Raw genomic sequence first — 22,751 nt, 5'->3', positions numbered from 1 at the left:
TTAGGTCTTCAAAATCAGTACTCGGAAACATATTATAATAAGGAAACACACGAGCGGATCAAAAGTTACGGACGATCAAAGTTGAAAAATTGAAATACTCGAACATATAAAACAAAATACTCGAACAACAAATTTGAAATACTCGAACAGATAATTACAATTACTCGAACAAATAATTACAATTACTCTAACAGGTAATTCAAAATGACGCATTTTCGATCTCTTTCCGAATCTCAACTGAGGTGAACCCTAAACTGACTTTTAGGTCTTCAAAATCAATCATCGGAAACATATTATAATAAGGAAACACACGAGCGGATCAAAAGTTATGGACGGTCAAAGTTGAAAAACTCAAATACTTGAACATATAAAACAAAATACTCGAACAACAAATCTAAAATACTCAAACAATAAAATGAAATACTCGAACAACAAATCTGAAATACTCGAACATATAATTACAATTACTCTAACATATAATTCAAAACGATGCCTTTTCGATCTCTTTCCGAATCTCAACTGGGGTAAACCCCGAATCGAATTTGTGGTCTTCAAAATCAGTCCTCGGAAACATATTATAATGAGAAAACGCACGAGCGGATCAAAAGTTACGGACGGTCAAAGTTGGAAAACTTAAATACTCGAACATATAAAACAAAATACTCGAACAACAAAATCTGAAATACTCGAACAGATACAACAAAATACTCGAACAATAAATATGAAATACTCGAACAGATAAAACAAAATACTCGAAACAACAAATATGAAATACTGGAACATAGCACACAAAGTATCCTAAACTGCTCGAATGAAAACTCGAAACCCAAATCACAACTACAAAATTAAATAAAACATACCCCGTGAATAATCAGGTGCAGAGGGATGGTCGAATGACACAAAAATCGTAGATTAACAGGGTTGAAGTGAAAGAAGAACGAAGAAAAAGAAGAACGAATTGAAAAGTGATGTCGCAGGGGAAAAGGTTTTTGAATGAAATCATGTGCAATAAGGGTATTTGGGATAATTTCTTTCAAAAATTATTAAATTTTATGTTTTAAAAAAAATGAGTTAGTTTTCAAAAAAGAGTTTTGGAAAGTGTTATTTTTCCAAAAAACCCATATCACTGAGCAGCGTGACCCAATCCTACAAACAAATAGATTATGTCAGACAAAAAAAAAAAACAAGTACATTATAAAAGAAAACAAGGGAAAGGGAATTAATTCGTCAACCTTTTGTCCGCTTCCTACACCCTCCGATCACCGGGGTTAATGGTCCCGGTGGCCGGATCCTAAATGCTATACATCTCTCCGTCATACTGTAATTTCCGACATCCCCAATCCAATACGATACATGGATACTCGAGGTACTCCTGAAAATGCGAAGAAGGGTTTCCGAATTCACTTCCTGCTGTTGCGACTCGCTCTCGCATTTCTCTTCCCTATCTTCGTCTTCGTCTTCTTATTGGTTCTAATCGGTTTCATAGCTGTTCTATTCGTGGACTTATCAGTGGTCAGCCCAACCTCTGTTCCCTCCCAGTGCAAAATAGTCTCCAGTAGTAAGCCTTTTTTTTTACTTGCTTTTCTGAACTAGCAATGTTATGGGCTTTTTTTTTTTCATTTCCCCAGTTTCTTCTTTTGTTCCATATGTATGTTGCGGGATTATAAGCTTAGGAGACTCGTGTTATCATCTTGACATGCTTGAATAGCTAAAATTTTGCCATTTTCTTTTGCAGGTGTGGATATTAGGTCATCTAAGGTTTGTGAACCTGAGCTGTTGAACAACGGGGGAAAACATGTGTTTTATCCCTTTGATAGAAATAAATTCGGTTGCCGTTACGATTACTATTGGGCTTCTGTATTTGAGGTAATGGTTTTTCGCTCCCAACAGCACACTCAAAGGATTATACGATCTACCAGGTGTGGAAGTAGGTCAACATTTCTATTGGGAAATAGGAGGTTTCCAAATGCATGGCCAATTTCTATATTTTTCTGCAGACATGTAAATGTGTTTTTGTTTTGTTCTGGTTAACTTACAGTTCCTGATGCCCATGTGTATTGCAAAATTTAACGTTCCTTAACATATTTTTGCAAATGTACACTAGAAAAGCTTTATAAGTGGACATCTGTATTCCTAATTTTGTAAGATAAACTCAAAAAGTTAAGTTCATTTAGGATCCTTTTTTTGCTACAGTGTAAAGTAAGTTGCATGTGGAACTTCGCTTGCAATTGCTCGATGTTATGAATGTATGCTAGTTGTTTTATTACCCAAGGTGGAATTGCTGTCTTGCTCTAGGCAATAGAAAGTCCATGGAAAAGAGATGTTTGAAGATCAAACAAAACTGTAGTTGTGTTCTAATTTGACAGATACTAGATTCAGGCCTTCGAGTCTTTTCAGTTTATTTGGTATCGCATTTTTTTCATTCTTATAAAGATTATTGTGTTTCTAATAATTTCTGTTTATGTTTTCTTTAATGATTGAAAGTTGTATTCTAGTTACTTCGTGATTTGCGTGAAATGTTATCTAACGGTGAGCATGGTCCGTCTCTTAGGTCTAACATTTTATTGGGCCTTTCAATGTGGTTCAAGATTGATTGTAAATCAAGATTTATTTGCTGCGTCTTTTGAGTTCAAGTTTTGTTGGTGCAGGATATATGATTGCCAACATTTATGCACTTTTTAATTTTCAATAAATGAATATATATATGGAAAGTCTTAGAACCCTTGCAGTTCCTCTCTTTTGATCGTGTAATGCAATTTCATTCCTTGGTAGCATACTGATGTGGTCATGAGTTTGATGCTCAAGGAACGATAGGGAAGGAAAGAACTTGAATTTGCTATAGCAGCTAGGGCTGCGCAAGAGGGTTGTTTGTTGGCTGCAACAGAGGCCATAAAATACACCCAAAAACAATGTTTAGCTTACGGTTTAAGGACACAAGGGATAATTAAGTCCATAGAATTTTAAAGAGCTTTCATTGATTAGTTTTTTTTTCAAAATAGGTTTAGGTTCTAATAGAGTGGGGAAAAACTACTGTCAGAATATACTGTTTTAACTAACTAGTTTTTCAATCAATGTTTTTCAGAATAAGAACTCAAGTGTTTTCAGAAACTTGTGCATGTAAATTCTGTTCTATCATCTTCTTCCTTCTTTTAGGGTTTAAGCTTTTCAGAGTGAAATTTGGTATTGCTAAAGTATCTGACATTTGGTATAAGATTGAAGACACTAACTGCAATTCAGGTTCCAGTTACTGGGAACAGATATTGTTATTGTTATTTAATTCAATTTGGACGAAGCAAGAAATGTATGTACCCATATTATTTGTATCTAGTTGTGTATGACGTTCATCTTGGTAGTCAAGATTGCCATTTGGTTCTTTTGACCAGGGGTCATATATCTAATCAGCTGCAAAACAAGAAAAGATATAAGATCAATTGTACTGTCCAGTTGTAATGTTTTCATGAGATGATTTTCGTTAACAAAGAAAGCAAGTGTTCTTTGTACTTTTACCAAGAGGATTTCATTTTCTAAATAAGGTTCTAAACCTTTCTGCTAAGATATGGAAAAAAAAAAAAGTTATAAAAACTGTTGGATCCGATGAAATTGTCCTTTGTAGGTAGGGTTGAAGCAAATGCCATGAAAACCAGAAGGCATAATTAGTATGGGGAGTGGAAAGAAGGCACAGTGGAAGGGGGATTACAGGCAGAATATTAAGATGTATAAAATCATCCTAGTTTTGAGTAGACATACTAAGCCAAAAATCATCCAAAATGTATTAAAAATTGGAGCATTTCATTCATTACAATGATAGAGTTGTAGAGGCGCAACCTAGAGGTCACAGGTTCAATTAGTGGAAACAACCTCTCCACATATTATATGGGGGTAAGGTCTGCGTATATCCTGTCTGTTCCCACTCTGCCTACCATGGAGTTGTTTACCTTTTTACAGGCGAACATGTGGCCCAAGGATAGAGTTACAATGATGCAACCTAGAGGTCACAAGCTCAATTCCTGGAATCTGTTCCCGACCCCACCCATTGCGGGAGCCTTGTGCGCAAGTGTTTTTTACCTTGCTTTGTTATACATACTATTTATAATATCTCATCATGAACTTGTTAGCTTTAGTAACTTCTTGACATTCAAATAATTTGAGTCAGTAGTCTAGTTATGCCAATAAATTAGTTCCTTTCTACCATTGCAGGTGGAATACAAACATCAGTCTTTAGGGGAGACACAGGTTGCACGTGCTGAGGCTCCAAATGAGGCCCTTCCTCTTGATTGCAGGCCTAGCTTTGGTGCTGCATGGTTGACTAAAGACAAATTTAAGGTAGGGCGCAAGGTCTTTGTTCTCACTCATGGCATGTTTTAAAGTGAGTTTCGAAAATCTATTGAACTATTAGAAAAGAGGAAGGTTACATGGCGAAAGAATTTGCTGTTTATTTTTTTTATTAGCACAGTTTACTGCTTATTGGGATTTTGAACACGAACTTGTGCAATATACCTGTATGTGTTTTTTGATTAGTACAGTTTACTGGTTATTGGGATTTTGAACATGAACATGCGCAATTACCTCTATGTGTGCATAACAACTCATGCTGCATGCATAATCCATAAAGTACTTGTGATTTGGCATGCTATTTCTGTTGAAACATTTTCTCCCCTTTTTAGGTCAATAAAACTTATGACTGCTGGTATACATCTGGAATTTCAAAAGTGAGCTTATATCGTGATGGCTTTTTCAATTGCCGAACAAAAGACCTTTCTTCAGCTGAGAAAATGAGATGGTATCCCATGCTGTGAGTAGAATGTTCTTTCCTTCCTTTCAATTTCCCTGGCCATGTTTGAATGTGTGCTATTTATTTCAGAAGATATAACTGGATAAACAGACCCAAAAGGAAGTTGGTTCAATGGAAAATCTGAAGATCTAATTTTGTCCAGTCTTTAGCAAAGATCACTCTGATACCATGAGCATAGTGTTAAACATCATCCAGCAGGGAAAGTAGATTTGACTACAAAATTTGACTTGGCGACCAAGTTTTCTCCAATCTGCATTTCCTAATTTATTTGGATCCTTATTGACTCAAAGTAGATCATACCTATCCCACTGTTAAAATAACTTATGAAAGTGACTTGATTCTGCTGCGAGCATAATTTCTAAATTTCCCAATAGTGAAAAAGAAACTCCAAAAATAACACTTCCTCCAAGACAACCAAGCGTCAAAAAACTTACAAAATTTTTCTAAAACAGTTACATGGCCTTTTTTGTTGTTTCCAACTGTGGTGAGCGTTTATTTCTTTCCTGTAGCTTGAACGCTCTTATCAAGCTCCATGTTGATTATGATGCTACTGAATCAATCTTAAATTTTCGAACTAGATTTGGTTGTTCTGATATGAAATATGATATAACCAATAGAGTAAGTACATAGCCTTACCCCGACATTGAAGTGTGTTATGGTTACCATATTACCTTGCAGTATCCCGTGTTCTTGAATTGAGTTGCAAAATGTGAGATAGTTGTGCATGTGTTTTTCTTTTTGTAAATGCACATTTGTCATCAATCTTATTTTCAGTTACTTTCTTAGGGTCAGGTCTACAAAGATTTTGCGCTCCTGGGTTTCCAATAAGAAGGGAAGAGCTGTATACTGGAGGTGGGAAACTATTGCTGGAGTTATTACTGGTTTTTTGACTTCCTTGATTACTATAAGCTTTGTAAAAGTCCTATCATGGTTGCCTCGATTAGCAAGGATGATTGCTGGGGCTGTCAATCGAGTTTGCTTAAAACGTGCTTGCTTTCTTGTGGCATACTTCTCTTTTATGGGTTGGTTGGCTGTCCAATATGGAAAAAGGCTCGGCTTCCCTGAGATTTACAGGATATATAATCATTAGGCATCACTTTCTTAGTTGTGTTTTGGGTGCTGAAGTACTACAAAGCAGCACCGAATGCAACATTTCTTGTGCAAAACTGTGTAATTGAATTGCTGCCTTGTGTGTCTTTACGGCAAAGACTCAAGGATGTACAGTAAAATTCGTCATGCCGGAAAAAATTGTTGTAAACATCATCCGACATAAAGCAGCAGCTTGACATATAATAATGTGTCAATGCATCTGAAAGAATTACGAATTAATAACAAATCACCCTTCATTTTCTGCCCCATGGAAGGATATATATTCTGTAGAATGAATTTATAAGATATCTATTACAGTTTCTTTTAGCTCTCTTTTCTTGCTTCTTTTCCTTTTTGGTGTCAATGCTTCAAAACTCAAGATTTAGGATTAAGTATGATATTAGTCTGATTTTTCATCTCTGAAGTACAATTAGTTATTTTGTTATTTTTGAGGGGTGTGCCGAAAGTATGTATTTGAATCGATATTATTATTGTGAAATCCTCGTGTTTATCTTGCGATATTTTTAGGGTTTCTTTCGCGTCGTATAATGAGAATCAGCTGCAATAAAATTGTCAATAGGATTTGCTGGTGACTGGTTAAATTGCTATCAATAAGCAGGCGATGGTAACTGTTAGTCATGGACAGTGTGTTGGTTTTACCTAACATGTTTTGAATGGTGAATTGTAAGAGTGATGTTGAATGGTAAGATTTGGCTGGGATTACACATGTAGGATGTTTGTACAGAATCTGTCTTCCTGGGGGAAGGCTGCTGCAATGTGTATTTTTTGCCGGAGCAGAACACTTTGCCATCCATGAGCAAATGTCTGAGCAAAAGCCCCCAGCAACCTAGCTTAAACACCCTAAACTGCAGTCCAAATAGATAAATATGACGTAGAATATGGAACTGCATGTACTCTGTTTCTTTGGACAGCAGAACAATGAACTCTATTAATTGGAGACTCTTTCTGTCATCTTCCAAATTGTCAATTATCTGTAGTCATTTTTGCAAATCAAACAGAACCTGTATCAGTTCACCATGTACTTTCAGGAATGCACATACCCTATAATTTGGATTGAAGAAACCTTCGGACGCTAGCATAAATGTGACAGAGAATCAAATTGTACAGATTTGAAGTTCTTGATATATTCATATGGCCCTAACTATCCATTATTCTCCATTCACTATAGTTCGCATAATGTTGATAAATGAATTAGCGGCGAGTAAATGATGATACATACGAAAAGTAGATATGTCTTTTAGTTTTCATTTGTTGACGCATGTGCAAGAAAAAGAATAGTCCGTGAAATGTGTCCAATCAATCATATAAGATCACTAGATCAAGCTATCCTTGTCTAGGCATCTTGATTGACTTTGATATATATCACTTTGGAGCAACTACAATGGTAATTTTTTATTGAGACAACAAAATAGGTTAAGAGATGTGTTTTGCTGATGAGGCTGAGACAACAAAATATATTGATACAATGGTGTAAATTTGGTGGCTTGATTTTTGTGTAATAGAGACTGAACTCAGTATTGATTTAAAGATAAAAATATGAGTCTGTGTGAGATGTGGATCCCATTTTGGATCAATATGTAGGCATTGTATGTTCCATGCCTTCATGTTTGGGTAATTAAAAAGATGCCAACAAATAGGCATTGTTGGAGCACAAAATTTTTTGATGGGTCAAGAAAAAGTCACTTTGTTGCTCCGATGCCTAAGGAAATGCATACCATTATAAGTGCTCTAAGAGTGTGTTTGGATAGAGAGATTTGGAGGGAATGAAAGAGAAGGGAAAGTGAGTTTCCTTCAAGTAATTGGTTCAAGTCACAAGACACATTTCATCTATGCACTAAGTCTGACAAGAGAGAAAAAGAATCATCGTCTATTATTTTGAAAAATGGTAGGGGATTGTTGGAAAATTTTCGAACATATTTTTTATGGTGTCTTATATGAAGAGTCACCATTGTAAAGACATGATCATTCATGGTAAAAACATATTTTTTTTATGGTGTTTTATATGAAGAGTCACCGCAAACTCTATGAATAGAGTCATCCTCCAACCATTTCAAGAATCCAAATTTTCTATCAAATCTCTCCCATTCTCTCTTAGTAAAAGATTTTCAATTACTACAAAAATAGAAAGACAAATATATCTCTATCTCTTGATTATTCTCAAATTATTCTGACATTTTACTGTCATTGCAATAAGAAGAATGCAGTCCATAAACCAGGCTTCATTATATCCTGGAGGCAGAATTGTTGTAACCCAATACAATCATTTGGTGTGGGCAAATATTGTTTCAAGGAAAACGACTACACACCTTAAAGCACCAATTTTTGTATAAAATTTGTTGCGATCACTACTAATCCTACCATCTTTTCCAACAAAAATTTTAGTATGTTACAATAACTCAATGATATAATGTTGTAAGAATGGTCACCTCAAACCTATTATTCAGTATTCATACCTAAAGCATAACGCGCGTAGCGTTGGTATCACCTAGTACACTCCGTATTCTTGAAACCTTTTTTTTCTTTTGCTAAATTAGTTTGTCAAAAAAATAAGGGGAATTGCTAAATACACATAATTTTTTTACTAAATACACACAACATTTCAATCAATCATTCTACAAAATTAATAGAAGATTAAAATAACCAAAGAATGATGTGATGGCATCGGGATCAGTATTTTACTTCTTTTTAATAAAATTATGTGTATTTAAACTAAAATACTTTTAATTATCATTTTTTATAAATATACAAGCATAGTTCATAAAAAATTACTTAGCAAAAACAATGGACATGCTTGAACACGTCTCCCAATAAATTGACTTCAATTTTATTAAAAAGAATGTTATATATATATATATATATGATCTCAATAAGATATGATACATATGATTTAATTACCTTATGTAAATTTATTTAAGCACAATAGCACATGTTACATTACTAATCTTCTACCACAATGGTTTCAGGAGAAAACCTAAAACGAGTATGATGCATGTATGCATCAAGTTGTTCCATATATGATAAAACTCATGCAGCTGTGCACTCATACTTGAAGTAATTCCACTAAGGCATAATGGTATGCATCGGGTAACCCCCAACTAAGGAAACTTGGATGTAGTGATTATTATTAACGTGTCCAATAGCGATAGCAACATGTTGATACTGCGGTGGAGGAGTTGATCAAGTGGTAAATATATGAAGCTCTGTGCAGAACTAAAAACGTGTAGTATGACATTGTACCTCGAAGCAATAAAGAGACTCATGTTTGGCATTATCATCCAGTGCTGAACTAGTGCTGCTCTATCTAATTCAAAGAAGTTTAGTGAGTTGTGAACACAATATGAATGCTCTTCACTACCAAACAATGCAACATATTCATGTCAGAATGCGCCCAACTCACCTATCAAGTCATGACGGATAATATCGCATGCATGTTCGCCAAAACCAAGACAAGCATCTATCACCCGAAAGCCGCAATTTCCATCAGGTATTACATCTTGTACAGACCCAATGTAAGGATGCAATATTGGCGGAAACTGACAAACATAAATATGGTCATGCTTAAAGTTACTTGATCTGGAACTCCTTTGTGTAGGGAGTGGTGGAGTACTGTAGAGGGATGAGCAACTGTGTCTCCCTGGTTGTTGGGAATGATGAAATTCATGGTGAATGAATTCAAACGTAGACGAATCTGTATAAGTTACTCCACTAGCCTTTTTCATCGAGGATGGGCGTCCCACTAAAATACTATGTCTACTTTGTTGGTAGGACTGAAGAAAATCATGTTCTATGGAGTCGGGTGTGATAGGATTACAATGAGTATGTATGTCTGCTTTTTTCTTCGAAGAGGGGCGTCCATGTGTACTTTTCCTAACAACCGGATCTTATACTATAGTAGTTGAGGGTTTAATTATCTCCCTGATCTTTCGTAGTATACTAAACTTTTATGGTCGTGAGTGATGCTTAAATTGTTCTACAAACATTTGTAGCTCAACGGTACAATCAATGTCATCGTCTCTAAGAGAAACACATGGCGATAGGTCAAGTTTCTATCAAAATGCATCGATGGAAGCAAGTGATATGGCTGAGTATCGTTCATGTATATTGAAAGCTCGTGCGTACACGGTAGTTCGTAGATTGTACGAAGTTTACATCCGTAGGCGTACGAATCTTCTCTGACACTTTAGATTGCTCATATTCTTTGAAAATCACATTCAACGCATCAATAGAAACAAAACCACGTAATTCCCCGAATTGATTTGTGTTAAGGACGATATGTCTACTTTTCTCCAAACTAGCCTTGATTGATGTGGCCTAAGCTTGAATGAGCTGATGAATTAAAGATAATACGGACTCAACATCTGACTGTGATGATCCCAGGTATTTCTTTAACTTTGCATGCTGACTCTCGACCCTATTAGTGGTCAAGTTCCCTAAATGCAAATACTTATTCGTCCAAGCGGAAACAAACATCTCCTTATATGATATCCACCACACATCTTTAATGTAACTAACCACAACTGCATAGTTTTGTAGGATTACCTCTAGGTGCGACAAATCGTACATGTAGGCAATCTCATTTTCAGATTCCACCAACGTATTCCAGGATGAGTAGAATGCATCCCATGATTCCTTGTCTTGAAATGATCTTTTGTAATTCGCCAAAACACTCCTATATATGTGCCATCTACAGAGTAGTTTCTTTGCACCATGAAATACCAGGGCACATGATTTCTTCAGCGTCAACTCTCTATCGACGACAATAACTCTTGGGGCAATGCTTTCCTCAATTGTTGACTGCAAACACCTTAAAACCCATGTATAATTGTCCTCCTTCTTGGAATTCAAGAGCATGAATGCTATGCAATATGTCATACTTGTTGGAGTCACCCCGACAATCTCAAGAAGAGGCATCCTGAACCTGCTCTATTAATGAAACATGCGGGAATGCACGTAGTAGTTTTAACGAGCCTGGATGAGCAAAGAATAAATCATGGAGCTCATTGGTTATATCATCGGTTCGATAATAGAAAATGTACATGTGCTCGTGTAGGAATGACATGAGAGCCTGAATGTGGGATTTATTGGCTTTTTTAGAAATTCAAAACTTATGTTGTGCATTGTATATTGTTTTAATAGTGGACGCATTATTCGGATCTCATTTCTTCAATGATGCCAATATGTCTCGTGGCTTCACATGATTGCTAGACATATCAACCGTTCAGGATCAGAAAGGTGATGCACGGGCATGGTTATGTGCTCCACATAGCACTCTTATCATCCAATCATCATCTTCACGTAGTTTCAACTCTTTAAGTCTGAAAGGACAATCAAGCTTTTTCGTGCCTGTTAGCTTCATGGAGGATTTTTTTTCCTTCTGTATGTGCCACCGTGATCGCATTGCAACAATAATGATGAGCTCGATGAGCTTCTTGTAACAATGATGAATCCCAAATTACTCCTTGTTTTTTGAACCCAATCAATCAACGATTGACGTGAATCGAACACCTGAAAATAAGTTATAAATGAAAACAGGTTTGCTAAATATGTTCAAAATAGAAGACATATTATTTCCCTAGTTGTTATATCGCCTCGATTAAAAATGGATTTGTAATGTCAACTTCAATTTTCTCTTCACAATCATCCGCAAGTTCTTCTTCTTTTTTCATAGTATAATCCTGTCAACAATAAATTTCACTTGAGTTTATGTAGTTAATCAAAATATTTTGTGAAACAAATAAAAAATGTCTTCATTATCTATATTTACCTGATCACTAGAACTACTACTTGACAATTGTAGATCTTCGACCCAAGCTCTCATTTCTTCCAAATGATCCATATTTGCAAGAACAAAAATTGAGTCCGGAGGTCGATTGAGTGTATGGAAGATGTTACCACCCTACAACACCCATTTAAAAATGGTTACCAAACTTAATCAAAGGCTAACTAAAATTTTTTTTTCCGTTATCCCTAAAACCAATTAAACTTATTAAGACTAGCCAACTCAAATAAAACAAACCAAATAATTTATGAACTTAATCCAATCTGCACATTTACCCAAAATTAACAAGTATGACCCATTTAATCATTCACACTTTATAAATAAAACCCATTTAATCTTGGCTGAAACATAACACTTACTGGGTTGGATAAGATAGATTATCAACATAAATTCCATAAAAATCAGGTTCATTTGAGAAGGAAAGCGTTGTGGATACCTTAACTGTATAGCTCTGTTGGCACCAAAAATATGTTGGGCCAAATGGGCTAAGAATATGTGCAAGGCCCATTGTGCTACCTATTTATGGTTTGGATTGTTATGGCCCATAAGCCCATATTATTGAAGAAGAGAAGCCCATTTGATGAGTAACTGCCAGGTGCAGTTGTGCTGAGAGTGATCCATGAAAAGAGGAAGAAGTGATGACAGTTATAACAAGATGGTCCAGGTGGCAGCTTGTGAGAGATTTAAGGGAAAACTAACATGAAGAGGTGGTAATGTGGTAATGGTTTCAAACTGACAGAAGATGGCATGAATCAAGGATAACTGCAGAGAAATCATGGTTTATGGAGGAGATTTTAGTGCAAAGACAGAAGATATATAAGATGGTAGACAGACGAAGGACAGACACACACAACCAGTCAATCAAACAAACTACTTAAGCCTAAAGGCAATTTCAACTTCCAACCTTCCTAGCATTCTTGCATTTCAATTACATTTTCCAAATCCTTGTCAATTTCAAGCTATGTCGTTCATTCCAAATTTTCTTGTATTTATTTCCTGTCAAGTTTCAACGCCAACCATCGTTGTGTAAATTGTTCTTGGTATCTGTTTTTGTTTCTTCATTTCAATCTCAACAAAGCGGACTTCAGTAGAATTGGGGAACCTAGAACTATTGAGGTCCCAAGATAGTTCGCTCAATCTTCTAGATAGAAGTCATATTTACGTTCGGTGCATTTCATTCACATTAGTGTAGGAAACTATAATCCTTGGCACACCAGCAAATCATCATCACCTTGGGCCACATTTTGGTGACAACAACCTTTTTTGGCACACCCGGTGGGACCAAAGAAGAAGCACTGCAAGTTATCATGTCTCCAAGCACTCGTTTGTCAAGAAAGGAACCAGTGGTTGGGGAGAATCTATAGGAGGAAAATCCACTGGTAGAAATGGAAGAGGCTGCCAATGATGGCGGTACTGAAGAAAAACAGGAGCTGATTGAACGACTAGCTGGCTTATCCGATGAAGCCGCTATCTTGTTTGAATATCTGGTCAAAACTATCAAAAATCTGGAGGCATGTTCAAATCAAACAATGGAAAATGCCATGAAGCAGATGGAGTGAAAGCTGGAGCAGAAGTTTGAGGATATGACTATGGGGGGGAAATTCCCATCACAGAAATGAGGCAAACTACCAGGCTGATGGTGGTTACAACAAATACACACCTCCCCCGATGCGCTCTCCATCTGGTAATGGTCAAAATTTCAGACCTGTTACATATGGGAATACTAATCCTATGAGTAATCTAGCTGCTTATGCAAATACTGAACCCACTGGATCTGGAGGTAACATGGCTACAAGAGTGGGTACTGCTTGTAGAGTTCAACCTATAATTCCACCAACACCACCGGTTGATCTCGAGATTCTCAAACAGCTAGTTCAAGACTTATATGGCTATGGCCATAGACAGGTTGGTCGACCAGAGTATCACAAACCTTATCCAGCTGTTGTGGATAGGGGGAATCCTTACCCAAGAGGATTTAGAGTGTCTGACTTCACTTTATTCTCTGGAGAAGAAGGCTGTCCACCGTGGAGCATATTGGTCGTTTCACAATGCAGTGTGGCGAATTGGCAAATTATGACAACTTTGACAACCTTCGTCTCAGGTTATTTCCAAACTCTTTGACAGGAGCTGCTTTTACTTGGTATTCCACATTACCAAGGAATTCCATCAATACATGGTGGGAGATGGAACGGTCATTTCATACTCAATTCTTTAGAGCTAAACCAGAGGTGTCTGTGGCTGAACTATCCAGATTGGTGCAGAATGCAGAAAAAACCACCAATGCTTATATTGCTCGTTTTAAAAAGCCGAGGAATAGATGCTGCATCTATCTGCCTGAGTCAGAATTTGTCAAGATGGCCCAGCGAGGATTGGATATTAAATTGCGTAAAAAGTTCCAAGGTGTGGAATTTTATGATTTTTATGAAATGGCAGCAAAGGTAGCAGAGTATGAAGAATTGTTGAAAGAAGAAAGTAGGAGAAATAAATCTTCTATGGGATCTTACTACCAGGAGATGGAGATGGCTGCTGCGGAGGTGACTTCAGAAAAGAAAGTGTGGGTTTGTCCCGCATTATCCAAACCAAAAGCAACTGAGCCAGTAAAGAAGCAGCCTATGGGTGGTAACATCAATTATACTTTTGATGTGACCAAAACAGAGGAGATTTTTTATTTTCTGTGGCAGGAAAAGTTTGTTACGTTTCCAGCTGGACACAAAATACCATCTCAGGAGGATATGAAAGGGAAGGAGTATTGCAAGTACCATGACCTATGGTCTCATACCACCAACAACTGCTGGACTCTGAAGAACATGATTCAGGAGAAAATAAACAAAGGTGTCCTACGATTCCCCGATAAGGAGTCCATGCTAGTAGATGAAGATCCATTTCCTCCGGTGGCAACCACAATGCATGCAATTGATGTAGATCTTCGTGACTACCTAGAGCTTAAAAGGAAACTAAAGGAGAAATCTCAGGTATGGGAACCAAAAGCTCATCATTCTCAGGTCCACAAGGAGAAGAAGGGATGTAAACCGCGCTATGTGCAACCACCAGCTAGCACCGTTACCAACAGATGGCAGTTGGTGAAACATAAAAAGTTTCCAGCACCTTTAACCAGAACTCAGTTGAGGAGAAAGCAGAGACAGTATGCTGCCTATATGAGGAGTCGCTATAAACCTCCAGTGGTTCAACGTAGAAATTGGACATGGGTTCGCAAAGAAAAGAAGCAAGAGGACAACCACCAAGTGAAAAAAGATCAACCGCCTGCAAAGGAATTCATGGTGGGAATAATTCAGGTACTATATGAATGTTCTACTACTACTTTAGTTTTGCCAGCTGCTTGGCAGGCTAAGAAGCACATAAAAGAAAATCAAAAGCCAAAGCTTGACCGGCTAGCAAAGAGTGATCAACCTTTCAGTTCAGTGACGGTGTAGATAGTGGATGAAGAGACCCCCAAAAGGGTTATCTTGAAGAAACCTTCAATCCAAATGTCATAACACATCAAGCCATTGTACGTCAGAGCACAGATAAATGGCAGGCCAATTGACAGAGTCTTGGTGGACAATGGCTCTACGGTCAATACCATCCCACGATCAGTTCTCAGGCTGCTGGGTAAGAAAGAAGATGATTTCATTCCAGCTGACGTGACTATGGCAGGTTTTACAGGGGAAGTTACTATGGCAGTTGGTATACTGCCAGTGCAGTTGACTGTCGGGCAAAAATCGTCCATGACTGCTTTCTTTGTCATTGACAGTCAGGCCAAATATCAAGCTTTATTGGGAAGAGATTGGATTCATTCCAATTGGTGCATTCCATCTTCACTACATCAGCTCTTGGTGTGCTGGAGAGGAAATGATGTGGAAATGATTTGGGCGGACAACCAGCCATTCAAGACTACATCAGTCAGGTGGAAGCTCTCTATTACCATGCCCAATGTGGACCAATCCAGTTCGGAACCCAGAAAGAAGAGATGCAGAAAATTGCAGAACAATTATTGCAACCAACGACCATTGTTCCTTACATGCCGAGGAGGTCAGAACCAACCATTGAAGAAGTTCCATGATGTGGTCGAAGGATGAAGAGAAGATAGTGGCAGCTGCAATAAATAAGATTATAGTACAAGCTGCCATTGATAAAGTTGTAATAGAAGAAATTAGTGAAAAAGAGATGATAATAGAAGATGATGGCTGTTTAGCCACTAATAATAAAGAAGAGTTGAGATGGAATGATTGGGAAATAGCATCGGCCAAATTAGATGATTTGAAGGCCGAAACCCAAGATCATTTGGAAGAAGTGAACTTGGGAGGGCAAGAAGAGTCCAGAATTACTTACATAAGTTCTACCTTGGATCCATCTATCAAGGTAAAACTAATAGCTTTACTTCATGAGTTTCGTGATTGTTTTGCTTGGGATTACCAGGAAATTCCAGGATTGAATAGAAAGGTGGTAGAACATAGACTGCCTATCAAGCCAGGATACAAACCATACCAGCAACCATCTAGAAGAATGTCTCCAGAAGTGGAGTTGCGTGTCAAAGAAGAAATACAGAAGTGGGTTAAGGTCGGCTTCATACGGCCAACCGGGTATGCTGAATGGTTATCCAATATTGTACCGGTAGTTAAGAAAAATGGCAAAATTCGTATCTGTGTTGATTTTCGTGATTTAAACACTGCTACACCTAAAGATGTGTATGGTATGCCAATTGCTGATATGCTAATAGATAGTGTGTCTCAACACGAGTTACTATCTATGATGGATGGTTACTCTGGGTACAACCAGATATTTATTGCAGAAGAAGATGTTTCAAAAACGACATTTAGATGTCCAGGAGCAGTGAGTACATATGAATGGGTAATAATGCCCTTTGGCCTAAAAAATGCCAGAGCAACCTACCAACGAGCAATGAATGCTATCTTCCATGACATGATAGGCATGAAACTGGAAGTTTATATTGATGATATCATTGTCAAGTCAGTTAAGGCCAATGACCATGTGGCCGATCTCAAACTTGCAGTTGAAAGGATGAGGCAGTACCAACTAAAGCTCAATCATTTGAAATGTGCCTTTGGAGTTAAAGCTGGAAACTTCCTGGGATTTTTGGTCCATCAAAGAGGCATGAAGGTTGACCAAAACAAAGCCAAAGCTATATGCCAAGCTCAACCACCGAAGAACAAACAACAGCTCCAAAGTTTCCTTGGTCAGGTAAATTACCTTAAAAGATTTATTTCTAATCTTGCAGGTAAAACCAAGGTATTCTCAGAGTTATTGAAGTTAAAGAAGGAGGATGCATTCAGATGGGAGACAAAACATGAAAAGGCCTTTCAAACCATCAAGGCCTACATAAGCAGACCTCCAGTTCTCATGCCACCTACCACGCACAAACCATTGAAGTTGTATATATCAGCTACTGACAATTCCATTGGGTGCCTACTAGCCCAGGATGATGATGTTGGAAGAGAAAGAGCAGTCTACTACCTGACCAGATTGCTGACAGATACTGAAGGATGATATTCTGCAGTGGAGAAGCTCTGCCTTGCATTATATTTTACATATACCAAGTTGAGGCACTACTTGCTTCAAACTAAGGTGTACATGATCTCAAAGATGGATTTGATCAAGCACATGCTGACCAAGCCATTGCTAACAAGAAGGATAGGTCGATGGTCATTGGCCTTGACAGAATTCAACCTCAAATGGACACCACAACAGGCAGTCAAAGGGCAAGCACATGCTGATTTCCTTGCTGACCACCCATGTCTGGAAATTCATGAGACCTTACAAGGCATGATAGATGCGCACATTACACCAAACCTTAAAGATGAAGGTGAATGGGTGCTAAAATTCGATGGGTCTAGTACAGAGATGGCTGCTGGAGCTGGGGTAGTCATTCAATCCCCAAGAGGTACAAAAATCACCTTAGCTTTTAATTTGGATTTTGATTGTACTAACAACCAGGCAGAATATGAAGCGCTCATCATTGGCTTGGAGATTTTGATTGAACTAAAAGCCAAAAATATTCTGGTGGTTGGAGACTCTCAGTTGGTGCTAAAACAACTGGCTAGAGAATACAAATGTGCTAGTTTCGCATTGGCACCATACTACAGTACAGCCTTGCAATTGCTTGATGATTTCCAGGAGGTGGAGTTGAAGTGCATTCCACGAAAGCAAAATCATGAGGCCAACGGATTGGCCCAATTAGCTTTTGGTTTAATACTCCCAGAAAGTTTGATACAACAAATCATCACGGTGGAAAGACGATCTCATCCATCTATCAGAGAAAGAGGTATGGCAGTTGAATGCCTAGCTCTTGACGATCAGATGGAAGATTGGAGGAGAGATATCATTAACCATCTGTCATATTCCAATGCTCCAGCATCCAGGAAGATCAAAGTGATGGCACAGAGCTATGTAATAATCGAGGGGGAACTCTTCAGAAAAGGAGCTGATGGTTTGTTACTTCGATGCCCTAGTTTTATTGAAAGTATGAAAATAATGCAATAGGTACATGAAGGTATCTGTGGTGCACATCAAAGCGGGCCAAAGATGAGATGGTTGATAAGAAGACACGGCTATTATTGGCCGACCATCCTGAAAGATTGCATTAAATATGCAAAAGGCTGTCAATAATGCCAGAAGTTTGGCAACATTCAAAAAGCACCAGCAGCAAACATGCAGCCTATCATTAAACCATGGCCATTTAGAGGGTGGGCACTTGATATCATTGGAAAGATTTTTCCTGTCTCATCTAAGGGTCATCATTTTATTCTGGTGGCTACTGACTATTTCACAAAATGGGTAGAGACAGTACCCCTGAAAAAGTTCGAGCGAGCAGAGGTAGTAGATTTCATCAAAGAACACCTCATTTTCATATTTGGCATTCCAGAAACCATCACAACTAACCAGGGGACAATGTTCACTGGAGGGGAAGTCAAAGCATTCCTAGAAGACTATGGAGTCAAGTTGCTTACATCTACTCCATACTATGCGCAGTCCAATGGACAAGCAAAAGCTTCAAATAAGGTAATCATTTATATTTTGCAGAAAACTATTGAGGATAATCCTAGAGCATGACATAAGATATTACAAGAAACATTATGGGCTTACCGCATATCCAAAAAGACAAGTACTGCCACCAGTCCTTTTGCTCTCACATATGGGCATGATGCAGTACTACCTATGGAGTTGGTAGTTCCATCTTTGAGGGTCATGAAACAACATGGTCTATCTGCTGGAGAATATTCAGAAGCCATGAACATGGAGCTGGAGCAGTTGGATGAAAGCATGATGGAGGCTCTAAACATAATGATAGTCCAAAAGGAGAAGATAGCAAAGGCCTACGACAAGAAAGTAAAGAAGAAGGTGTTCCATGAAGGCCAAATGGTGTGGAAGGTGATCCTACCACCAGAATTAAAGACAGAGAGCTAGGCAAATGGTTTTCCAACTAGGAGGGACCCTTCAAAGTGCACAGAATTCTCAAAGGCAATGCATACTGGTTGGTAGACTTAGATGGTCAACCACATAAGAGATTTATCAATGGCAAATACTTAAAAGCCATATTTCCCAAGCATTTGAGAATCTACATCTGTAATGGCATAAAGAATGTAAAAGCAGGCTATTTAGCTGCAGCCATGAGTTGGCCTTAGCGGCCGCATATTATGAATAAAATATTAGATGGCCATAGGGCACACAAAAGAAAGTGCAAATAAATGATTAGCAATTATAAAAGAAAATATTCAAAATTAAGGCCAAGTAATGGCCAAAGTCAAGTACTAGAAGTCTATAAAGTAAACCAACCAAGGCCGAACAATGGCCAAAATCCAACAGCCAAGTTAGCATGTGCTTTAAGGATGGCCAGGTATTTTGATGAGCCTAAAGACAAGCCTGAGTCAGTTGTAGATCTGAAGACCAAGCTTGAGCATCAGGTAGTCGGGACTTGATAGAAGAACCTAGAGTATTGATGCTTTGCTGAGCCTCTTGGAATTTTTCATGCACCTGGCCTCTTGCATCATGCTGCTGCAGAATCTTATCCTTCAAACTTTGGATTTTGAGCTCCAAAGCTTCAATCTCCTCTTGAGCAGCAATAATGTCTTTTTGAATCCCAAGGTCTTCAGCAGCCAGACTTTCAGAATTGGCAAGTAAAATTTCATAAGCAGCTCAGTCTTTAGATAAACCCTCTAATTTACTAGATAATGTTTGTTCCAGAGAGTAGTCGTGATGAAAAGCAGTGGGTAGATGATGCAAATCATGCTCCAAACGTATGAGCCTGCTTTTACTCTCTGGAGCTATTTGAGGATCTGCCAGCAAAGTCTTCACATGCTTCAAAGCTTCCTTACCATCTGCTTCTTGAACATCTGGAAGGTTTGTCTCAAAAAGCTGGACCAATCTGTCTGTTGCATGCTGTAGTTCTTCCTCAGTTGGCACTTTGCTAGCAAGAGGAGGTGGAGTCAGGAAGGAGAAATCCAAACCTGCTAATGAGTTTACTATGCTGGCTGGGATGATAGAGGTAAGCACTTTAAATGATGTTGCTGCCTGCATACATATAGTACTGTCATAAGCATCAAAGTATTATTTATGGTAGCAAAGTAAAAGAAAAATATCAACCTGGGAAGAGATAGGAGTAACTGAGCTAGATGGTGGGTTGGAGATTTTGGGGGCAACAATTGGCTCATATGTTGAAGGAACTCCTACATAGCTGGTGGAAATCTTTTCACTCTCATCTCTAGAAGCTTCACTGTCATCATCCCCTGAGATAGTAACAGGCTCTGAACTGGATTGTGTAGTCTTCTTTACTCTAGTGGAAGATCGTTGAGATCTTCTCATAGCCGTTACCTTCTTATGAGTTTTCGGTTTCTTCTTAGGAGAAAGTGGCTCACTCTTAATGTTCAATTTTTTAGAGGAGATTGGAATGGCAGGAATAGCTACATAACATACTGTCAGATCAGAATTTCATAGACAGATAAGCAAGTGAAAAGGAGAGCAAGAAACATACCAGGGGTAACATCTGCAATATCTGCCTCAGATTTAGTATTGAGAGGAGGAAGTGGTTCAAGTGGAAGCAAATTTATATAGTATCTTTCCTTCCAGGATTGATAGTCGGAGGTACTACCAGGACTAAATGGTGGTAGCAGTTGGAATACAAACCTCCTCAAAGTATTATTATTGGCAGCCACCTGGTTTTCAATCCTTTCTCTGGACTGAACACTGGTCCTCTCTTCTCCAGGAGGGTTGTAATGGAAAAGGCGGTTAAGAGGCACATTTTGGGTATAATCCAATTGCCTAGCACAAAGCTGAGGGTTGTAGGCTTCAAAGCCACAAAAAGGGTTCATAGGATTATCAATGTTGGCACCTTCATGAAGATACCTGGGTGTAACAAGACTGGCCCAAAAATCGCGAAGGAAATGGTCCATTACCATAGAGATGGTAACTTTTGAAGTCAACAAGGGCATCAAAGGACCACCAGGCAGGGTATCAGTAAACAAAAAAATATTCAGAATTAGGTCGGTCTGAAGGCAAGGACAAGAAGAAATTGAAAATTTCTACAAAAGATTTATCACTAGTACAAGTTAAGACAGACTGCCCATAGGAAGTGAATTTGGTAGGCAGTCGATAATCAGGAGAACGTAAAGCAGGGAAGTAAGTGAACAGCCAAGGCTGAAGAATCCAAAGGCTGCCAGAAAAGCGATGATAAAGGGGTTTTCAAAAGTAAGCAAAGAAGGACAGTGATAGACACGGCCTAGCCAAATGCTACCCAAAGCTACATTATAACCTTCTGCTAGGGCACATGCAAGAGGAAGATAATCTTTGGCAGGTTGATTAGCGAAGGTACCAAAAATGTACCTGCACAGTAGACACCACAGAAACAGAGTATGTTCTTTGAATGTAGGTTCTCCAAGATGCCTTGTGGAGCTCAGATCTTGGTAGGAGAAAATTTTCTTTTCCTCCATTACTCCTACCTCAGTGATCCTAATAGAAGAAAAGAGGCAGGGAGCATCTGGACCTGTGATGGGCAATCCAGTTAGGGCATACATATCCCTCAATGTGATGGTCATATGGCCACCGGGAAAGACAAAAGAATTCATCGAATGAGACCAGAAACAATAGGCCGCTGAAATCAAAGATGGGTCAAAAGGAATTGGCTCAAGGGTCATGTCAATAAACCGATCAAGTCCTTGCTTCATCCATTGTACACCGAAGGTAGTTCGAAGTCGATTGATCCAGTCTCTCCATCCCAGAGGAGGTTTGGGCCAGGAATGATGTCGTTCCAGTAAAGGTAACTCTTTTGCATGATTGACAAGGAGTTCTTCACGAAAAGATTATGAAAAGCTGTCAGTTTTTTGGGGGAAAGGTGGGAGTCAATAGGAGCAGTATTTGGAAGGAAAGAAGCCATTGTTAAGAGACGAAGAAAGGAGAAAGCTAGGGATTTCTCAAACAAGTGAGGAAGTAAAGATGCGTGCAGGAGAAAGAGATTAAGAGGCATCAACTCAAATTAAATGAGGTAAGGGAAGAGTTTGAATTTTAAATGGATTTTATTTGATAGTAATTGATATTTGAAGAATTGTTGAGAAGGGCTGAAAAATCAGCTTGAAATCCAACTTTGAATAGTTGAAATTCAAACGGGGGGGGGGGGGGGGGCAATTGTTGGCACCAAAAACCCACCAAATGGGCTAAGAATATGTGCAAGGCCCATTGTGCTACCTATTATGGTTTGGATTGTCATGGCCCATAAGCCCATATTATTGAAGAAGAGAAACCCATTTGATGAGTAACTGTCAGGTGCAGTTGTGCTGAGAGTGATCCATGAAAAGAGGAAGAAGTGGTGGCAGTTATAACAAGATGGTCCAGGTGGCAGCTTGTGAGAGATTTAAGGGAAAACTAACATGAAGAGGTGGTAATGTGGTAATGGTTTCAAACTGACAGAAGATGGCATGAATCAAGGATAACTGCAGAGAAATCATGGTTTATGGAGGAGATTTTCGTACAAAGACAGAAGATATATAAGATGGTAGACAGACGGAGGACAGACACACACAACCAATCAATCAAACAAACTACTCAAGCCTAAAGGCAATTTCA

The 22,751-nt window shown here is 38.4% G+C and overlaps 1 protein-coding gene across 2 annotated transcripts; it reads left to right on the top strand.

Moving 5' to 3' along the window:
- Window positions 1-1,186: 1,186 nt before the first annotated feature.
- Window positions 1,187-6,208, top strand: LOC120010135. Of its 2 annotated transcripts, none has more exons than XM_038860841.1 (5): window positions 1,187-1,558; window positions 1,736-1,866; window positions 4,198-4,323; window positions 4,665-4,780; window positions 5,579-6,208. In XM_038860841.1, exons 1-5 carry the CDS (start codon window positions 1,354-1,356, stop codon window positions 5,880-5,882), a joined length of 882 nt encoding a protein of 293 aa, XP_038716769.1. In that variant the 5' UTR covers window positions 1,187-1,353; the 3' UTR covers window positions 5,883-6,208. The 2 variants fall into 2 exon arrangements, with proteins under 2 accessions (XP_038716769.1, XP_038716768.1); XM_038860840.1 differs by having other exon boundaries at window positions 1,189-1,558; window positions 4,665-4,792.
- Window positions 6,209-22,751: the final 16,543 nt, after the last annotated feature.

Source organism: Tripterygium wilfordii, chromosome 12 (assembly GCF_013401445.1).
Source record: "Tripterygium wilfordii isolate XIE 37 chromosome 12, ASM1340144v1, whole genome shotgun sequence".
Classification (NCBI taxonomy): Eukaryota; Viridiplantae; Streptophyta; class Magnoliopsida; order Celastrales; family Celastraceae; genus Tripterygium; species Tripterygium wilfordii.
The sequence above is the reverse complement of the archived record's forward strand: the minus strand, read 5'-3'. Positions and strand labels throughout refer to the sequence as shown.

What these genes read in the sequence shown, in the direction of transcription:
- LOC120010135 (XM_038860840.1), top strand. Translation starts at nt 1,354, where the DNA reads ATGGATACTCGAGGTACTCCTGAAAATGCGAAGAAGGGTTTCCGAATT. An exon ending in TGACTAAAGACAAATTTAAG is followed by an intron (nt 4,324 to 4,664) that starts GTAGGGCGCAAG and finishes TCCCCTTTTTAG; the next exon opens with GTCAATAAAACTTATGACTG. An exon ending in ATGAGATGGTATCCCATGCT is followed by an intron (nt 4,793 to 5,578) that starts GTGAGTAGAATG and finishes TTACTTTCTTAG; the next exon opens with GGTCAGGTCTACAAAGATTT.